This window comes from Habropoda laboriosa, unplaced genomic scaffold (genome assembly GCF_001263275.1).
Source record: "Habropoda laboriosa isolate 0110345459 unplaced genomic scaffold, ASM126327v1 scaffold176, whole genome shotgun sequence".
Taxonomy (NCBI): Eukaryota; Metazoa; Arthropoda; class Insecta; order Hymenoptera; family Apidae; genus Habropoda; species Habropoda laboriosa.
The window spans coordinates 805181-826561 of NW_017100321.1; the positions used below are offsets into that span (position 1 = coordinate 805181).

At 43.4% G+C, this 21381-nt stretch overlaps 1 protein-coding gene across 1 annotated transcript in view; it reads right to left on the reverse strand.

The window, feature by feature from the left end:
- Positions 1 to 15255, reverse strand: part of LOC108574288 (myb protein) — a 24652-nt gene extending 9397 nt beyond the window's left edge. The window contains exon 1 of the mRNA XM_017936852.1: positions 15161 to 15255. Coding sequence (XP_017792341.1) covers positions 15161 to 15255 — 95 coding nt within the window. The remainder of the gene's footprint in view (positions 1 to 15160) is intronic.
- Positions 15256 to 21381: the final 6126 nt, after the last annotated feature.

The window sequence follows — 21381 nt, forward strand, 5'->3', positions numbered from 1 at the left end:
AGATCGTGGTGAAAATTCGTAAGAACATCGAACGTGCGAACGTGTAACGGATATAGCCATTTTTTTCAACCGGTACAAAGGCGAAGACGGGAAATCACGGATGGCTGACCATCCGTCCCGCGCCTCGCGTTTCTTCCTCTTCTTTGTCGATGGAACTATCGCGAACCCACCACCCCTTTGTTCTTCACCCTTGCTCGAACCGACGGCCAAGAGGCAATCTTGACCACAGTCTGGCGAGTGTCAGTTTTTGCGGTTACAAGTGGTTTGTTCCTTCTTCGTTTGCAAGGATTTCCTGTCCGCTTCCTTCGCAAATGATCGTTATTCATTCTCACCCCCTTCTCCCCACTTCACTCTCATCGTGAGAGGATGTTGGGGAAATTTTGAGAGAAAAAATGAACCTCGTATTTGATAGGTGGGTTTTCAAATTTTATTCTCTATTATTTACACTTTCTTTTCGCACCTTTCACATGTCTTTACGCACTACGAGGTTTATCCCTCTAAACCGGAAGTATTTCGTATAGTGAATATAAAGTCTTGATAAATGGGCGATTAAAAGCTCTTTGTTACAGTCAAGGCCATTTGTAGTGATTCCACCTATCTAAACAGTGATCCTAACCTAAGCTCCTTACAAGATGTGCCGCAGCTCGGATCTAATAGTATTTTGTTCCAGTTACTCAAAAGAACGACTAAAAAAAAAAGGTCTTGGACCATTGAATACTTTTGCTGCTAGTTTTTGCTAGAGCTGTGGGTGGGAAAAAATTAAAAAATTTCCATTTTGATTCACTCAATTTCATAAGGACAGAATTATGATTGAAGCTACAGTGCAATAACCTTAAAATATCAGTTACAAGCAAAAGTGAAGAAAGTTTCACGTTCGTGGAAACGTCAGCTCGTCTAGTGTTACACAATAATCCATCGTCAAGCGCAATTAGTGAACGGTCGGCTGCACGTCGTTCTTAACGTATTTACATTCCAACCACTGTGGAGTCTATGCTCGTTGGCATGACGTAATCCGTCGACGATAGCTGGTCAGCTCGAGTTGAAACAAGCGTGTGTACCCTTCGTCTGTGTTTTTACACAGAGAAATCAAACGCAACGGTCCGGCGTGCTTGTTATGTTTACTGTTCCAGGCCGGTCGCGACCGCGTATCCGCTGCGTGCGGCTATATCGTGCGAGCCTTCGCTAAACGGCGCTGGCTTGACCCTTTTGTTCCGCCAGAGTACGCTGCAAAGACGCCGCTATGCCTCTCGAGTGAAACGATGTACACAATTCCGCCATTCGAACCGCTGAAAATACATTCACGCGGTCATTTCCAGTCGATGCGTGAAAACTGATGGATGCAGTCTCGGTGTTGAAAGTGAAAAACAACTATACTTGACGTTTTTATGTAAGTAGTATACACATAGTATATACATTTTAAAGATTTGTATGATTGACGTTTATGGTAGAGTTATGGTGAGAAGTTTATATGGTTATTGTAATGGATATGTTAGGTTATCTGCGTAACACATTATTCCCAGCGATAAACCAATAATTGACTGTTTTTACGATTGGACACGTCTTCAAATATTTAAATGCAACATAACGAACACGACTAATTGATGGAAATACCACGGTGAGAGGTAGCAATTGGCGTGTATTAAATGGTGAGCAAATTGAATAATAAACGTTGGGAACGATGCGTTGAAGACGGGATTTGAACGGAGGAAATTAACTGTTACGCTTATGTCGTTAATTAGCCGTTCCTGTTTATCTCACTGAGACCGGTAGTGGTCACATCGTTGATTTCTGTCGGCTCTAGGTCAACCAAAAAATAATATGTCACCGAGGGGTATCTCTGTAGCCCAGGGGCGGAAAATAATGGTAACGATAAGGTTCACAGCCATCTGCGTTTCGCATATGTTTATATGTTGCGTAGCATATACGTATATACTCGTGGTATCCTAGAAGCGATATCGTTTCATAACCTCCCATTGTACTTGATTGCGAGAACATGTAGACACACACGAATATTATAGGGCCACCTTCCTCTCTCGGTACACGCAGCTGCTTGGGGGTGAGAGAGAGAGAGAGAGAGAAAGGGGCGAAACACAAGGGTGAAAATGCTCCTAGGAATACGAAAGGAGAATCACAAATTGGCTCATGCTCTTTCAAGTTGTAGTATATACTACCATGTTTTCAGAAATGTTTCTTTGACGATAGTTTTGTAACACGTTCTTTCATATTCATGATGTAATTTAAAACAGAACACCTGTTACTTGGTTTAACACCTTGTCTTATGAGTCCTGTAGCGGCTAAGTGGATCAGAAAGGGTAAAATGTTATATATAATTAAAATTAAAATTTATTACAAATTTAACCTTCTTGTATCGTATCTCAATCACAATCTACAACACAACGTTATAATGAACAAGAGTTAACAAACTCTATAAATATCCCTGTATTCATTTCTCGTGCCTACAGGGTGGTTCAAAAGTAGTCGTGTTGCTATTAATCCTTATTTTCCTTGCGTGACGAAGTGACGTTTAGCAGCGGAAGTAGCAACTGTTGTTCCCAGTGAAACCGAACTCCCTAGAAACTTCTCATCAATCACTAAAGTATCGAGAGAAAACATAAGTCCCATGTGAGCTCTCAAACGACAGGTCACGTGATTTTTTAGCGATTCGTTAACAGCCTCACTAACTCCTTTCTATTAAACAGCCGTTCAATGACCAATAAAAATCTCTCATTAATAAAATCCTCTGCCTTTATTGTTTCCACTTTTTTTTCCTTGCCCTTCACGATGATCGCCATCGCCACCGCGAAATACGGCGCATGCGCATGTCACTCTGTCACGCACGTGGCAACTGTGTTACAACGCAGGAAACGCGCGTTTCCATCTCTTCGCAGCTGTTTTACATCGTCGAGAGAAACTCGCATAAAACGCAAATTGATACACCCTGTAATTGAGCTTCTAATTGGCGGAGCCTAGCAATGCAATCTTGGCCAGCTCGAACACATTGACTTTCTGCAGGTGCACATATGTTTACGTTCCTGGCTGTGGACAAGTCGGGAATACGTTATAAAGTGGTCGGTCGCGAGGGAATGCTAGGAACCGAAAGGGGAGTGCCGTCTCAGGTGGAATGTCTCCTGTACACAGGCCGCGTCGCAGGGAAAAAAAGTGAACGTCGCGAAATTCGTGAAACTATGCAAATAAATACATGCGCGTGATTTGTCGGGTGATTCGTTGCGTGACGGGGTTGATTGAGAAGCCATATTATTGGATAGTATACACGTTTATTAAAGGAAAATCTTCGTAAGTAAAATAACCTAACAATCTATTTCCACACGGTTCTGCTTCGTTGTAAGGTTACACGTAATACCTGTCGTATCGAAGAGGTTATGTTATCGTGTTGATATTACCATTTTATTTGACATTCACGATTTCCGTAGAAGTGGTGTGTTCACGGTTTGCTTTTTGCGTTAATGGTATGCATGCAAATAAATTCTCGGAAATGGGATAAAATTATCACAATGATAAATCGATCGTAGATAACACGTCGATTAGAAAACCAAATGCAATAACCAGAAAAATTTACCGACCGAGGGCAATATATTTAAATGTTAAGGGTATCGTGGAGTTCAACAATTAGGCGAGGTGTCCAATCGCTGTATATGTATTCCACAATGTAGCTCCCATGAGAACTCATTAGATATTCGGTTGAATTTAGATACATCGACCATCTCTGGATTCGTAAATTTACAGAACCCACAAAAAAAAAACTGTTTCCTTTAAGTAGAGAACGATTTTTCGAAACAATAACCTAATTCGTAGAAAATTTATCAAAACTCTACAATGTTTCTACCGCGCATGCGCAGTGGTAATTGCACAGAAGAAACGACTAATTTCCTATTTGACGGCAAAACAAAAAATTTCCTTGGAAAAGATCCAGACAAAATAAGAATGGAATGCGCGAAATGCATTTTTTCTGCATTCCCTTTTTCACTTTCTACTTTGTATGGCCATTCGACGAGACCAAAGCGAAGGCAGAACGTGCGTGGAATTCTTGAACATCTGTGTGGTATTCGAATGGTTCCATTCAAATTTGAAAGTGAGAATGGAGCAGACAGTGGCGGCGCAGACCACGTGCACGTGAGACACCTTGTCCACGTGTTCATCGACACGTCATAAACCAACAAAATACATGAAACACACCTATACGTGACACTTGTAAAGACATTTACCCGATACGAATATAAATAAAAAAAAAATATTAAATCACTTCGCAATTATTCCGCCCAAATTATTTGCCGAGAAATTTGTTTAACCGGGGAGGAAGGGAAACTAAGTGAATGAAAAAGAAGAGGTTGCTAAAGAAAGATACAATATTTTGCCAGCGTTCTTCCATTCAGATTTAGCGACCACCAACAGTTTACCCAGTTAGACGATACACGCGAAAAAAAAAGGATAGAAATAGCGCTGGGAATCGCAAATACTCGCTCGAAGGCGATCGGTAACCGTTCTTTTTTTTTCTTTCTCGCGCGTTACGTAAAGGCTTTCGCCTTCGTGGAAGTTCTAACGGTCGCGAGCATCCTTGAGTTTAAATCCCGAGGCACGTGGCCGAACGCAGGACTTCCTATAGCATTCTCACGATCCGCGAAAATATGTGCACACACTGTACATCCACATGTATATAGGCATACGCGCGCGCGCGTGTGTGTGTGTGCATACACCGTGGCGAGATAGCTGAGAAGCACCCAGAGATAGAAAGGATCAGCAGTGTGTGTACACGATGTTTGTTAACCCTGAGAGGTGGGGTGGTCTCGCTTCGTTCTCCGCGAATAAATTACAAAATTTACGTTGTCCACTCTCATGAATATTTATACCGAGCAGACATCTAACGTTTTATTGATGACGATTGCGAAAAGTGATACGGGATGGGATCGCTCATCTCTCGAGATACGATCAAATTGATTTAGGCTGTAAAGCATCCGGCATGGAGCATGAGTAACATAGAAGGGCAACTGGACAGTTGAAATTTCACGATATGATAATTATTATTAATTTGTAATTAATCGTAAAATAGGTCTTCTCAATTTTTTTTTTTTTTTAACGAACGTGATTTCGTCCCTGGAATTTTTGGTAGGAAAGATTGGTGAATAAAGTGGTTAAAAATGGTGTAAAAAAAAAAAAAGGAAACGGAAGCAAATGAAGGAAGATGCGGAAGCGATAAGTCGAAGAAAGGGCACGTGGACGAGAGTAGAATAACTGATAAAATCGTCACGACTGTGACCAGCACGTGACAGTCGCGGTGGAAACAAGGGACAAACGAAATGACTCGACCGCGACACTCATTAATCAATTTAGGGTGGTAACTCTGGTGTGTGCACGAAATAAATGGGAGGGGCAGAGAAAAAACGGAGAAAGAGACAGCGAACGAGAGAGAAAGAGAAGGAAATTCGAAAGAAACACGCGAGAGGGCAGGACGCGAATGAGAGCCTAAAAGAGGAAGAGAGGAATAAAAGTGTTGGTGACTCAGGAAAAGGAAGGGTAATAATACTATCGGATCTTGTTGGATTTTATATCTTCTTATCCTCTTACCTCGATGCTTCAGACTTCCTGTTGGTCAAAGGGGTAATTGAAATTTCCTGACTTAACCGTCAAGGCAACTACAGGGTACCCAAATTATATAGTGTGATAGAAACTGAAGAAACAAGGAAAAAATATTACCAGGAATAATCTTTAACGAAAGAGAAATTTTGTAAAAATTTCATGTTATTTAAATGTATGTTAAATTCTGATGTACCATCTTGATGTATTAGTAATACGTGGAGGAACGCTTTGTTCCGGAAATTCGAACGAGTTGAGAACATAAGAGTCAAGCCCTCTTCTTCTCCTCCCCCTGTTCCTTTCAAGCTTACCGTCACATAAATTGAACGTATCGGTTGCCGACTCCCTTCTCTCCCCGAAATCAGCATGCGAAACTACAGTCGGAGGTCGAGGACGTCCGGTCGAAATTTCCAATCGTCTCGCTCAACCTCGACGACGACGACAAGAAAGCGCCGTTCGTCGTGAGGCGAAATGAATGAACAAGCTCTCGCACTTAGCGTTTACTTGAAAGGTGGCGACACAAGCAGGTGCTGTGTAACAGCTGCCCCCTTTGTCTAGGACTGCCGTATGACTCGAGTGTGCTGTACAACTTCGATGACAATTATTTCAATGAAACTTAATGGACCGCTATACTTGACATTAGTCTTTATTTCCATGATCAAGGTTTCTACCGTCATACATGTCTGCTTGTCTTCTTCTAAGAAGTGTCAGCTTAAAGATTTTCGACATACATTATTCTTCGTCTACGAAAGAAATGAAAAATCCTTTGTATTAGAATCTAACCTTATCTTAAATTATATTGTGATTTTCGTGATATTCGTGTTGTGTATACCTCGTTAAACGTTGAAAGCTGGAAATATATAGTTTCACTTAACAATTCGACAGGTAGTGAACCCACGTATTTGGACCCACAATGTTTTATTATCACAAGGCTATTTTTATGACAGATACCGACTTACGGTAAACGTCGTCCCTATTCCAGTCCGTAACGGGGCTACTTACACACCGATCGATTCTCGTCAAACAAACGGTATGTTACCAAGGCAACCGGGTAAATCCTCCGTGATTCTGGATAATAAATACCGTGCTCATGGCGCGCGACAGAAAGAGGGTTAACGAACCTATTCATCGAACGATATTATTTTCTTCCATCCGCGATTACACGCGTTCATTCTCCCCCCTTCCCGTTCGAGTTTACGAGTTTCACGATGAAAATCGAGCGTCTCGTGAGAAAGGGAGAGGAAAAGGGAACCCATCGCACGCCGCACCTCTATGGACATCTGTCGAAGTTCCGAACTTTCCCCTCTTTTCGGCCACTTCCTTGCTTCTTGTCTGCCTCCTCGTCTCCCTTCTCTACCCCCCTTTTTGCAACGAGCGGCCCTTAGAGACCCTAGCACTGTCTTCCTTTTTCCTTCTTTCTTTCACTTCACCTTCCTTCCTTCCTTCCTTCCTTCCTTTCGTCCGCCTGTTGCTCGTCACGCAACAATAAGGTCATTGCGCGCCGCGCGTACCACCCGATGTCCCTTCCTCGAGTAATGTCCACCGTCTGTATGTCCCATGGTCATGGTATGTCGGGAAAACCAGACGGCAGACTCGTAGCGCCCTTTTTTTTTTTAGGCCCACTGTATATGTATCCTTTCAAGATCGTATCGCACGAGGCCTCCGCCGCTGCTGCGGCCGAGAAACGTATCGATCCTCGACGAAATAAAAGAAACTACACACAGTCGTTCACAAAGTAGCGTGAAAGATGTTCTGAGATATTATAGCATCTACAGTGTAGCTAAAGGTCCCTGGCTGCTGCAACGATAATGAAGGTTTGTATTAACCAGTGAGGTCAATGTTCGATTTATCGTGCGAGTAAGATGGTTCTACCCTTCTTAAAGAAATTCCCTGAGAACTCTTTTCAACCTCTATGGTAAGTAGGTAGTATTATCTAACGGCTGACAACAACGGGAGTGTTTATCGTAGCATTGAAATCGTCAGACATCTTCGTGCAACAAAGAATATAAAGAGGGATGTCTCGCGTGCGTTGCCATGGCAACAACTAAACAAGGAAAAAAAACCTGACTACTGAAACCTACCGTTATGATTCATAGGGGTCAGGTTAATCTTACATCGTCAAATAACGCATATACTGTCTGAACCAAAAAAAAATTTTGCTTTTCAATTTTTATTGAGAAATTCATTAAAAAAAAATATACTCTGCACGTGAAAACACTTTTACCAAAGAGGTTAAAGGGTTCAGAATTTTCAAGAATGCTCATCACGGAAATTCATGAAAGAAAAAAAATACTTTATCCCAACGGTCTTCTTGATCTCTGATAACCTTCTTCTCTTGTGCAACATTATTTCTACCCTCTATACACAGCGTTACAAAACTTCAATCTTCAATGATCACAGACGTGTGTGACGTGCGTTATAACGCGACGGAAGCCATCCCTCAAGCAGACAGATTTGAAGTGTGTGTTATCTATAGAGTGTACCGATGCTACTCTGTGGGTAACGGGTCAAGAGTGAGGGTCAATGCAACTGTTATCGTCCGGGGTTTCGTTGAGTCGCGTGCGGCCGCCGGCGGACAATTGATTCTGTCGTCGATTTTCCAAAGTTGGAGACCAGGTGCAAGGGATCCATTGGTCTCTCCCTAGCCGTCAGCTGCTACCCCCACGACCCACCCTCTCCGCCACACGGGCCGTAGGCGCACGATGCACTCGCGTGTTCCTCAATTTGTGCGTTTAAAAAGCCTCTCGTGCCGCGGAGCCACCGATGAAAGGGAACGCCCTGGTAAAATATGCGGAATTTCCAAGTAGACCGGTGCGGCGCGCGGTCCGTCTTCTTACGGGATCCTATGCGCGCGTTCCTCTATCATCAGCGGGACAGGTGACCGTGACAAATTGCCTGAGACGGGGTCGCGTCTACTTTTAGTTCCTCCGACCATCTTACCGTTCTCTCTCTTCCTCTTCCTAGTGTGCATTCTCGACTAATCACATAGTCTTTGCTTAATGTATCATGGGTTTTAGAGTTACGTTAGCACGAGGAAAGGAAACAATTAACTTTTTCTTCTTGAACGGTTCGAATTTGAGGTTAGGTTTAATGATCATCGTTTAACATAGAACGACATTTGAAAATTTTGTTAGTTTATTTTTCATTATCAATTGTTACAATCGTAAAAAACAGTTGGGTAATGTCAATATTCCATTATGAAACTGACAAGATTATTTAACACGTTGAGTACCGTGTAACCTTTTTCATGAAAAAAAGATAAGAAATATGGTAAGAAGTAGCGGTCGTTACATTACCGTCCGGTAAAGCGTAGTACTACGATGATTCATGGAAACTCATTAAGCGGCGGTAAACGCGAAATCACCATGTAATCCGTGGATAATCGAGAATCCGATGACATAACGGCCTTACAACGGCGAGAGAGACGTGCAGCGGCGGACAAGGTAATCGCGAAGAGGAACGTTACTCAATGAACCATGTCCACGTTTAGCCGTCATCTAGCACACACGACTTGCGGTCGCCTGATTCATGAATGGCATTAAGGGAATCCGTCTCGAGAGCACGACAAGGTGATAAGATGAAAAAAGATTGAATGGAGACGAGCGCATATAAGCGATGGAAGCAGAGGAAGACGAGTCAAGATCAAGGTCAACTCGTTTCGGAATCTTCTTTCGTTATAATGGACCGGTTGAAGAAATTCCAACAAAACACACACGCACAGCAGTGAAAAAAAGAAGTGCAGAAAATTGACGCGTTTTTTTAATCAAGATAAATCAATATAATACAAATCGTCGGAAGTATTCTATTCGTGAAACGAGGTTCGAATTCTTCTAAATCATCATACTTTTGGAAAATATTCGGCGAATTAGAAAGCGGCACGCGACGAGAGATGCGCGATAGAAATTCACGTAAGAACACACCTATACCTGTTCCACTGAGTGGCGATAAGTCGTCGGATCCAGTGGTCGCTTCTACTACTTGGCAACACGTTTCGAAAGTACGGATTAATTATCGTTCGACCGGTGTGCCGCTTGACCCGCCACCTCGTGTCCAACAGGAAGAAGGAAAACAGAGAAGTGAGACAGAGTACGCGCCGGACTATCGAGAGACATCTCGCAGGGACGTCTGGTCATTTGATTTCTAATTGCATCATAAAAATTCCACTGTGAAAGAGATAAAACTTTCGTACCAATTATAGACGTAGTAGTCGACTGATGTTAACTTTTCCTCTCGGGAAAAAAAAAAAAAAGAAAAACGTATTGAAGTTCGCCGACCAATGATGGACCGCACAGATGGATGGATTCTCGAAAACGAGTCGGTGAAGAGGTTATGTGTATATACCGACTCATCCCGTAAAAGGGAGCCACAGGATATGTGTATACACGGCTTGAAAGATGAATTCGTGCGCCGGTTCGAACACGTTCCGCGCGAGCATAGGACGCACGGATGGGATAGGTATATACCCTAGCTACTAAACTCGCGTAAATGAAAGTCTACATGGCATGTCTATATGTAAGAGAGAGAGAGAGAGAGAGAGAGAGAATGAACAGGCAACGACATCAGGGTAGAAGTCCTTACGAGAGACATCTGGCTACCACCTGCCTCGATGCCCTCGCACTGCCAAACTTCCCCCCAATAGAACGCTCCCTGAGCATGCGCACCCGCTCCTATGACGCATGCATGTGGATGCACGTGTATACAAGGATGCACGTGTTCGAGCGCTATACGTATGACTCTCTCTCTCTCTCTCTCTTCGCGAACGAGAATCGCCAATCGAGGATACGGATTTTTAGCGTTTCCTACTTCCTGTGTGATTCTTAAGTGACGTTTTAATGCCTTCTTACTTTTAATAATGACGCAATCAGAGAAGTTAATAGTCACCGGTTCTATAATGAGATTCTATGACAAAACTAATCGCCTAACCTAACAATTTTTAATTATCCTATATACAGTTAGTAATAGAAATATCAAAAATCAAATTAAAAAAAAAAAGAATTGTATTATAAAAATGAGTGTACAAAAGAATGATTAAAAAATTGCTAATGCACCCCTCGTTAGCAATACGATTGTCTTCTCGATATCCTCCTCGCGTATGATTCGTATGACCGACTGAACCAACCCCGAGTCGCGCGCATATGTCACGTTCAAAAGCGCGTGCGCCACAGCGCGGGGCAAGGTAGGCGAGGGAAATTCCCGTGCCCCTACGGGTGTGGTGGTATTAAAGAATAAAAAAAAAAGCGACAGGCGAAAACCGAGGGGGAAGGGGGGGAGGAGAAGCCCCTGTAGGCAGCGAGCTTCATCCCCCTCGTCACTGGAGGTGCGCGTAGTGCACCACCACCACGCCTTAACCCCGTGCGCGCCACGGCGACCAATTGTAAATCGAGCGACGAGCCACCTGGTGCTCGTTCCCATGACAAGTGCGATGGGTATTTTCTCCTCGTGAATCTTTAATTCCACCGTGGGAAACGAGGCTGCATCGCAAGAGAGAATCAAACACCTCATGGCGATCCATGCGCACCTTGCTAATGCTGCTTGATTAGAGGGCCAGACTATGGAATCCCCGATTCCATCTACCCCAACCTGGATCCTACGCCACTGCTTCCAAGAGCAACACCGTGTGCGAGTGGACATCTGGTGGGGCCTTGGGAAGTTACCGACCTGGTGTGCTGGTCAATTAGGGTCGATGGAATCGGGTAGTTTATGAGTTAGTGGTAATCTTGAAGGAAAGTGACACCTCTACGTCAATGTACAGGGTGGTTAAAAAAAAAGAAAAATATTTACACTTGTACATGGAGAATTTGTATGTGTATACGTTTCAAGGAGATTCCAAGAACGTGTCGACACTGATGGGCGGACAAGTGGAGACCCTTTGAAGACAAAATAGATTTGTTAATATGATACACTGTTTTGTCAATTTTGTTTCTCTGTAGAGTTACATATTTTCATATAAATGTTTATATTCTTTTTTCTAAACACCCTGTAATGGGCTGGCTGTAAACTAAAAATAGAGAAGTTTGTGTTTCTTGGAAATTTCAGATTGATTATTATGATTTTTGGTTTCTACATCGTTGTAGTTGTAGAAAATATACTAATTTTGTCGAGAATGTAAGTAACAGAATACCACATGATGCAATGACCATAAACTAAGATACACGAGACTATACTACAATGTATAAGTATCTGTTCATCTACATTTTATAATTTTACTATGACAAATATTTATAAAAATCTATTCTTCCCTACAATGAGAATCACCAAGCAGCTCGTTGCCAGGAAATGTCAAAAAATAAAAGACATCGTAAATAAATAGTCGGACAAACACTTAGTAGGTAAAAAGTGAAATACATGGGATAAAAGAAATATTCCAAGGTGAATGAAGGTCATTAGAATTCAACATGTCAGCGTCGCAACGAAACGCGTCAGTCTATCATTTGGACGTCCCCCGTTCGAGAACAATTCAAAAACATATGCTTCGGTGCTTTTGGAAGACTCAATAGAATATAAGAAGGCGTCGCGCAGACGAGAGAAGGCGCGCATGCAAAAGCTTTTGCTAGGCGAAAGTCGTTCCAGACTGCGGTCTTTCTTGACTGGAGCAGATGCTGGAAATCAGGCTCGCCCTTCTCTGTGTATACCCTCTACCGACGACGATCGACGACGACGTCGACCCTCGAACGAGTGTACCGAACCCGACATCGAAAATAATGATACGAATGAGGAGAAGAGAGAACAAGCCTGTGTGTAAGCCAGCCAGAACACACAGAGAAAGAGGGAGATGAAAACAGTGAAAGGTCGTTCCTTCTTCTCGGGGGGACTTCCTCAAGGGGCCCAGGTCGCGAATCTCGTCGGAAGAACTGGAATCCCCCGAGAAATTTGTTACTTGGCCGTCTTTCGACGTCTATCTCTTTCCACCCTTTTTTTTCGTATCTCATTCTTGCTCTGAATCTTCATGTCGTTGCCTTACAGTGCACATTGTCCGTGAAAGGCTTTAAAAAGAAACGCAGCTGCTTAAACGGTTATTTAATCGTCAACCAAGAGGACACTCCTCCGTTACGAATTTAAATGACCGCCAATGTCGCGATCCGCCGGAGATTATATGTACAGATACTGTATGCATACCGTCGGGAAGTTGTCTCTATACTCGCTGAGAATCCATCGGAAGCCTCCTGAATTTTCTCTAAAATTAGATCGATCCACGGGTAGCGCGTTCTATGTTTACTATGCACCCCCCATTGCAGCATGACATAACCTCACACGTCGGCGAGTTTTTTTCTTCGAGAGATCTGTTGACCACACGCGGCGGGAATGTCTATTTTTTAAGAAGCGTACACATCTATCGAATCTGATGTTCATTGCAATTCTCGAGGAAAACACTCGATACACTATGTACTTGATTTTATCGCAGCCGTCGCTAATGAAAAGCACGAAATGCGTCAAACACGCTTTCCTATTCTAAACGCTTTCGCAAACTCACCTCTCTAGCTCCCCCTTGGCAACCCATAAACTCGAGACATCACTAAGAAACCCAATCACGCGTTTCCTGTCCTATTCTACCTGTGCAAGTAGCATCCTGCCTCCAGAAAGAAAGAAAAACGATGGTCGAGATCAGACAGCGGATTTCCATGAATTTCTCGGGACGGTTCGCGAACAAAAGTCGCCGCATGAACACACGTGCCGGTTATCTGGATAAACTGACACGTGGATTCGTCTTAACTTTGCCCGTTTTTAGATGACCGAAAGCGTGTCCTCCCGCGAGACACATGTATCTATGTGTTTCTCTATTCTACCCCCACTCTAAGCCCGCGAGCAGCGCGCGCATCGAACCGTTCGCGAAGTGATCACGTGCGTTTTACGTCCCGAGACGAGAGTTCGTTACAACTGATGGTTTCCGCGTTTCACGCTTGTAGATGTAGTTCTTCGCTTCTCAGGATTGCGCCTAAGTGCGAACTCTTCAAAATTCAACGAGCCTTTGTGTGTTACCACTCTTTCGTCGATCTCCTTGACTGTTTTTTCCCTTTTTTTTTTCTCCCTTGTTCCTTAAGGTGATTTTGCGTTTTCAACAGGCCTGGAATCTTGATTTACCAGATATACTTCTTCAATTTCGCTTTTTTCTGTACTTTCCTTTTTTCTTCAGGCCATATTTCGTGCCTTGCCGGCCAGGTATCGAATTCCTTCATGGATCAACCTATCTCTTTTTTCTTTTGCGATTTAACAATTTTTTTTTTATGAAATATTTATATATATGTTATATAGTGCAGAAATAAATCGGTTAAGTGAACGTCCATTTAACATTGGAACAATGAAGATGGAACACGTCGAAAGGCGGTCAGGGTTGGCTATTAAGCCAATTCAGAAAATAGTTAATACGCCAGGGGCCCCCGGTTAAAGGACGAAGACGCAAACTCGTTCGCCGGCAAACGAAATAAACGACAGGGGAATTCTCAACGGGTTCGATCTGGAACCGGGTTTAAATCTCCTTTAGTCGAGAACGAGTCGCCCCGGCTGTAGACCTGCGCGCGAGAAAGCAGACCCCGGCCAGGCCCTCTATACGGGGCCCGGTCTTTTTCCCTCTGGCTCCGGGCGATAAACGAGCCTAAAGTGGGATATCTGCTAGGCAACAACACAAGGGATAGTCGGAGGTTCCTTCCAAGATGCCTGCTGCTTTTCTTTTCTGCCTGCCTGCGGTGTTTGTCTCTTCTCCCTTCTCTCGGCTATTTGACCATCTACAACCTACTGGGTGACTTTTAGAAAATGCCGTCCGTCTCTCCTCTAACGCATTCGTAATCATGGGTAGGGACCGGCTACGATCGATGTGAATACCAAAAAAATAATTCGATAGAATTTCCTTGGGTAATATTGAATTTTTAATAAATATTACGTAAATTTGAAAAATCACAATAATAATAACAATAATAATTTGTTATTACCGAAGCTTTGATATCTTTACCAGATTGTATAAATTTAAAAAAGTTAATATTTTTTCTTTTATTTGTATTATGGTAATTCATTTCAAATTAAATAACGAAGTTCTTTCGAGTAAGCACAGAAAAGAAGGGAACCTTGTACACGAACCGCCGTTACAATCTACCCCGAGATAAGGCCGCATCCTTTGATATCGATGCTGAAACGGAGACTTCCGTGGTTCGCGGCAAGATACTTCTGACGCTTATTGCGTGTTATGCTCTCCCTGTGCACGTTTGTTTTGCGCTTCTGACAGTTTGAGCGAGATAAAGTCGGGAACCGGCAAGAATTTAAATAGGCGATAACCTTGCTGTGGAATTTCGGACGCCTATTTAAACCCGAGACACCGGATTGCCAAAGAATCTGCCATTTAAGTGATCGTAATATCACTAACATTATTGCATTTTCTTTTCATTTAATTATACAAAATGAAACATGATTACCGATAAACATTTAACGATAGGGATTGAACAAAACGTTAAATTACACGTTACAAAGCTACACCAGGAAACATCAGATTAACAGACAAGTATAAACGAACACGTGATCAAGATAAACGTCAGTGTTCATGTAAATCACTGAAGGGAGACTGATATGCGCATGTGTTACTTACGCCTCGGTGGGTGGCGGTGAATAAAAAGACGAGTGATAGGTAGTAATATCCACGACCTTCGCTGGTACGAGTAGTCCACTCGACACTACATCCATTCTCACGGCTAGTCTTCCAAGAAAACTCGCGGTCGGGGGGTCCTGAATGGTTTTCGACGGATCCGGTCCCGAAAACTCGAACTCCACAGCCTCTATCCTTCTATCTATCTATCTATTTTTCTATCTATTTTCTCCCTCTCTCTCTCTCTCTCTCTCTCCCTTTCTCTGTCTCTCTTGCTCCTTCAGTACTTTAAGTACTTCACGTTGTGCCCATACCGCGAATCATCGTTGAAACACTCCGCCGGTAATACCGTTAACACTTTTCGTTGGAGATTTGATAAATATTCAGCCTCTGGAGACCGTTAGGCAACTGGTACAATTCTTAACACGAAACGCATGATCGTTGCCGATAGAACAACGTTCTAAGGTCCTTTCTCGACGAGCCACTGTTTACAATGTATAAAGCTCGTCTACGATTCTCACGAGGCAGGCAAAAACATAAGAACTTCGTATCCCTCTTTGTGTTTTTCTTCCTTTGTCCGCGTCTGGTAACAGTGTACCTCCTCTTCAGTGATAGTTTTGCCCCACTGTTGTTGCGTATATCCGCCGCCGCGTGATAAGTCAACCGTGGTACAGCCGTACTTATCGACATGCGAAAAAATCCAAAGGAACGATCGGTGGTGGTTTATCCGTCGATTCGTAGAGACTAGTCCGTTGGTGAGAGTGGTGTTTGGGCGCACGCGTCGCGACAACGGTGCAATGAGCGTTCACACGAACGTAGCGAGGGAAAAAGCGTTGTCGCCAAGGCAGCGAAGGTCCACAGTAGAGGGAGAGAGGAAAAAGCACACGAGGGCACACACAGAGGACGGAAACGATCGCGGATCACGTTTTCGTTCCTTGTCACTCGAACGTCGTAAGTCTGTCTCGTCTCGAGTAACCTCCAGCGTGGTTGTCCATAACGCGACAGAGAGAACGTTAATTGGTTGCCGGCTGGTTTGTCGCGACGCGCGCCCAAAATCGAGCAAAGTCGCGCGGACGTCTCGACCGGTCGCCGTTTCGATTTGAACTGAGGGGTACCGGCTAGATTTGCCGGCAGCCTGCGCGCTCCGACGGTCCCTAACGTGCTCTCGTGCTGGGCTGTTGGCAACGTGGAGGGGAAAGGTACGGCCGCGGCTGCTCGACTCGAGGGTAGGGAAGGACAGGAGAGCCACGGGACGAGTGGTGACTACATGCGCCCTCGACCGCCCGTATTCATTCAGGCCCTGTCGGAAAAAAACAGTCGGACGAAAAGTGATGCTGTGTCGAAAGCTCTTTCGTTAACCCTTCCTCGTTTCAGGATTAATGTAGTCCAAACGGAGATTGGACATACCTTGGAGAGGGGTTTCGATGAAGAAATGTGTGGTATTGCAAGGTGGATAAAGTAGATAACACTTTTTAAAGAAACGTTAGAGGCGTGCTTAGGAGTTCTGTTGTTCTGTGGGTAATCAGCTTCGAGCTTGGCGCCATGGTTGCTGAGGACAGATGGGACTTGACGTATCGCGTGTGCTGCGTCATACGCGTATGAATGGTGCTTAACAAACAATGCTTTCTGTAGGTAGATATTTTTATGTGTGCACGATAGGAAAGAAATTATTCAAAATTCTTCTCAGAAAAATTTCAACATATCTCTAATGCAAATTTCGTGTGTTATATAAAAAAAGAAATAAATGAAATTTCAGTGCATTGGATGCATTCTGAGGCTACCGTTTCCACGAAGGGAAAACTTCCTGTTTATGTAACAGCAGCTGTAACGCAAAATGAAGAGAAGTACATACTAAGAAAAGTACATATACAGCATCGCTTCGAAGGAATCTTGAGGTCACGTCCGGACGAAACAGACATGCCTTTATTTTGCTTCAACTCTGATCATTTTCAAGAGCCCAACAGAATTATAAGACTGCCGGTCTAGACCTGCTTACTTATGTAACCGATTTACGGAAGAACATCCCTCATCTGGATCTACTTAAAAAAGCACCTGCGTCACTATTTACAGACATTTACGTTCCATCTTTTCCAAATATCGAATTTCAATACGTTTAATTAATCGAGCGGCCAAGTTTTTTCGAGTAGTCTTCGTGAAAACACACAGCTAACATTACAATGCACGATACCACGTACAAACAGTGTTTAGATTTGTCAGTGCATAGGTTAATTTATGCAAAGGCGCGTTCTCGCGTGTGTACAAACTAAACACGATCACACTCGCGAACAATGGTGACCGGAACACAGGAAAGTCAATTGGAAGCTTTCTATTGCTCCTCACACTACCCAGCCCACCATTACAGTACAAATACAGGTGTTACCCGCAAGAAACAGCCCATGTATCTTTTAATACTCATAAAACTGCGTCTGCCATTGTGACTCGGAGGAAGTGGTCAAACATAAAGAGCACTGTTGAACAGTCGAACACCGCGTGTAACGCCATACCGTGAATAACAGACACAATACGAGACTATGAAAACGACCAGTCCAAGATTTTCGAGAAAAAATTCAAAATTGCCTGACAGTTTAAAGTTAGTTTCTGAGAAAAGATTTCTTTTTTCCTATGGAAAATTGCGACGACCTTGAAGCGCGTATCGCTCGCTGAACGTCATATGGTAGTTTTTTTTATTTCACCATAGGGTAGAAGTGCAGGCGAATGTTTTGAAAACAAAAGAGAGACGCGTTGCCTGTGAGAACGTACTTTAATCCTGGTGAATACCTCTCGCTCGGTGCACGCCTCAGGGTGCGTCTGCATCGTTGTTCGCGAATACTTTCCCACCGTGGGAGTCTGTAGCTGGAGCAAACTCTGGCAAATACGTACATACATTGTACGTATATTCGTAAACATACTCGCGGTACTCTACGGTAGAGGTTATGTTCGTGACCCACAGTATGCTTCGAAATATGTACATACATATGTAATTTTGCTTGTAACATTTTTCATTAATAAAAAATTGATCCCTAGAGAAATTACAATATTCACTTGTTTTATATAAAATAAATTACCTTAATGACGCTTGTCAGATGTTGTGTACAAAAGTGAAGGTTAACAGTTGAAAGGGTAACCTCAATTGAATTATGTAAAAGGTGTAATAGAATTTCGTATTAATCACAGGATCTTGTAGGTAATCGCATCCATCGACGCCGAACGCCATAAACACGTAACAACACGGTATCAACGTCATGGGTGTCCCGCGTATTATGCAAGAGAAGGGTGCATGTTCCGGCAGAAAATTTTTCAGGCTGTTGAACAGGGAGTATAGTTCACCGTAGCATACCTTCGCCCACGATCGGATTCGAGATTGTCACGATTTCTTTTTCGGGTCAAGGTAGATAGTGTGTCAGGCTCAAAATGAAAATACAAAGTGATAACGTCAACGTCACTTTGATTAAAGTGTTTCTAAGTAGCTTAAAAAAAAAGATAAAAAAACGTGAATATCATTCGTAAATATCGAGATGCAGTTACATACGCATGTCAGTTTGGCCACCCTTAAAGTCCTTGAGACGCTAAAACACGCAACGGTTACTTGGCTCGAGCAAAAATATTTAAAAATTGTTCCACCTTTTCTCAAAGAATATGTCAGACCAGGATTGATAGGCGGCTGCCAACAGCTTAATACAACTCTTGCTTAGGGCTAATACACAGCATTATGTCAGTCCTGATTGAAGTTAGCACACCGGTAATTCTAGACAACTTCAGAGGCAAAAATGAACGACTAACCTTTAATCATGGCTCTACGCTGACAAGCTAACCGTTGAAATAAGTGAACTTTATTACTGCTTTCAAAGTTACCTCTGTACACCGACAAGAAAAACATCGCTGGCATTTTCCGTCGTCTTGCGACGACGGGGAACGTCATTCTCGAGAAGCATTTACCGCAAATTGGCGATAATGAGCGTAGAAGCATTTATAGACTTCGCTACAAGGGGACATTTCATACCAAAGTAAGCACTGAAGGCAGAATCCATAACAATTATACGAATTCCTCAAATTGTTCCATGAACGCCGTTAATCCAGTGTGAATTGTCCTTAACATGTGCTTGTTGCGTCCGAATAGAACGAGGCAGAGAGAGAGAGAGAGAGAGATGGTGCAGCAAGAAAAACAAATGAACAAGAGGAGAAAGATGAGGAGAAGCACGAAGGAATCGAGGAGGTGGCCGGGGACACGGAAGAGAAGAGAAGATGTGAGAAAGACGAAGAAACGAGAGGAAGGGATCCGGAATATAAGTCTGTGCAAAGCCTCGCGGTTTCGCCGCTGCGTTCTGGGAACCGATCGACTCTCGAAACACGAACGAACAACAAAAAACCACGTGAACTCGATACCGATCCATCTGCACTCTGGATTTAAATGCAGCAAAGTCGACCGAGACTGTTCCCTTCCACGCTATTTGATAAATAACACTCGTTCGTTAGGTAATCGATATTACCCCCCGTTAATTGATCGATACCCGATGATTGCAGGTTAGCAGAGGGCGTTACTGAACTGTTACCGAAGCAATTATCGAGGTTAACGTTGTGTTTGAATTCCTACCTTTTTTATGTCACACCTGATGGTATGCGAAGAGTAACGTGTTTGGAGGTTAAGTGTCAGATTTGCTGCAGGCGGTGAGGTTAAATCGATTCTACGAGTGATTGTTTGGTTAGCCGTATAGAAACGAGGCTCGATGGTTTATTTCGTGTTCATCTTCATGCATGTTTTAACGGAGCTCGATGTGCCACCCTTTAACCACGTCGGTAACTTCAACGAGATATCAGTTTTTTTTCCCTCTTTGTTCAATTATTCGCTCTCGTAACGGTGTATTGTGCGGCACATAAATGAAAAAGAGTTAACGGCGAGTTCAATATCAAACGTCTAGTTCATTTACCAGTTTGCCAGGCTTTGTCAGCCATTCAAAACGACCGGATACGAAGTAGACGTAAACACTAAATACATAGAATATGGAAATGAATGCAATGCTCGTGGAACAGGTCACGAAATTCTTTTGGGCCGGTCCTGAGACCCAGCAGACGCAGAATAAAGATTTGCCCCCGAATGAAAAAAAAAAAAAGAACAAGAAGAGTCCACCATTCATACGCGTAGCTTGGGAAGCGCGAAAAATTATGCCGGAATCTTTTTTTCCCCCTTTCCGTCTGAATCGGCGATATTGTCCGGCACAGATTACACTGTTCTTTGCTCGTACTGCCTGGTTCGCACCAGATGGCGTAATATCCCTTTGACTTCAGATCATAATAAGTGGCGTGATGCGAGAAAGGATGATTCCTCCCTACACAGAAAATTCATGCTCGCGTGATGAAGCATCCAGAGGTAGCATTCTTCTTGCGATCTTTTTTTTTTGTTGATGCTGTAAGATATACACGAATCGAGCGCTGTGCGCGAGATACAGGATCTGTACCGCGAAATGGTATCTTAAATTTTTCGTAAAAACACCATGAAGCGATAAGATATTCGAAATACGTAAAAAAATTACGAAATACTATTGCAAACAAATAATAATTGTTTAAAAAGCTTAAAGAGACGCGTATTAATATATCGTGTAATTCGTAATATTTAATTAAACATCTCTCAACGATTCTCACCTACCCAGAATCCCTCCGTCTACTTAGCACTGGAGAATCGAGAGGTAAATGGGGGGAGGGAGAGACCTCGCTCCGGTTTGGATTAAGATCATGCCTTTTTTCGAAACCGAACTAGACAGAAATGTCACGGAAATAAATGATAAGCTGTCGTCAAATGATATTACAGGCTAGACGCAGTGCATAAGACAAATTGGGCGTCTATGTGGCATGAAATTCCTCGAACGGGACCCGCTACGAAACAGACGCCATATACGTCGGTGGAAGGCAGCCCGATACGTCTGAGAATGGATGCAGGTCGTTTCAACGATGCGGACAGGTTTTTCCCTTTGAAGTGCGCGGAGGATCCGCCTTCCGGGTTCTCATTCGTTCCACGGCGACGCGTATCACGCGTGGCCTCCAGGAAACACGCCTTAAGGCTATTGAGAACCATCAAGCGTGGCGCTGTTGGTATTCGTACAAGGAATCCAAGGCACCCTGTAATTTCCCTTGTATTAACGCGCCGTACTTCGGAAACTGCAAGTTACCGACCGCATTGCGGTACTTGCTGCATTGGTGTCCGTGGGTCGGTAACTGGCCAAAAAACCGAG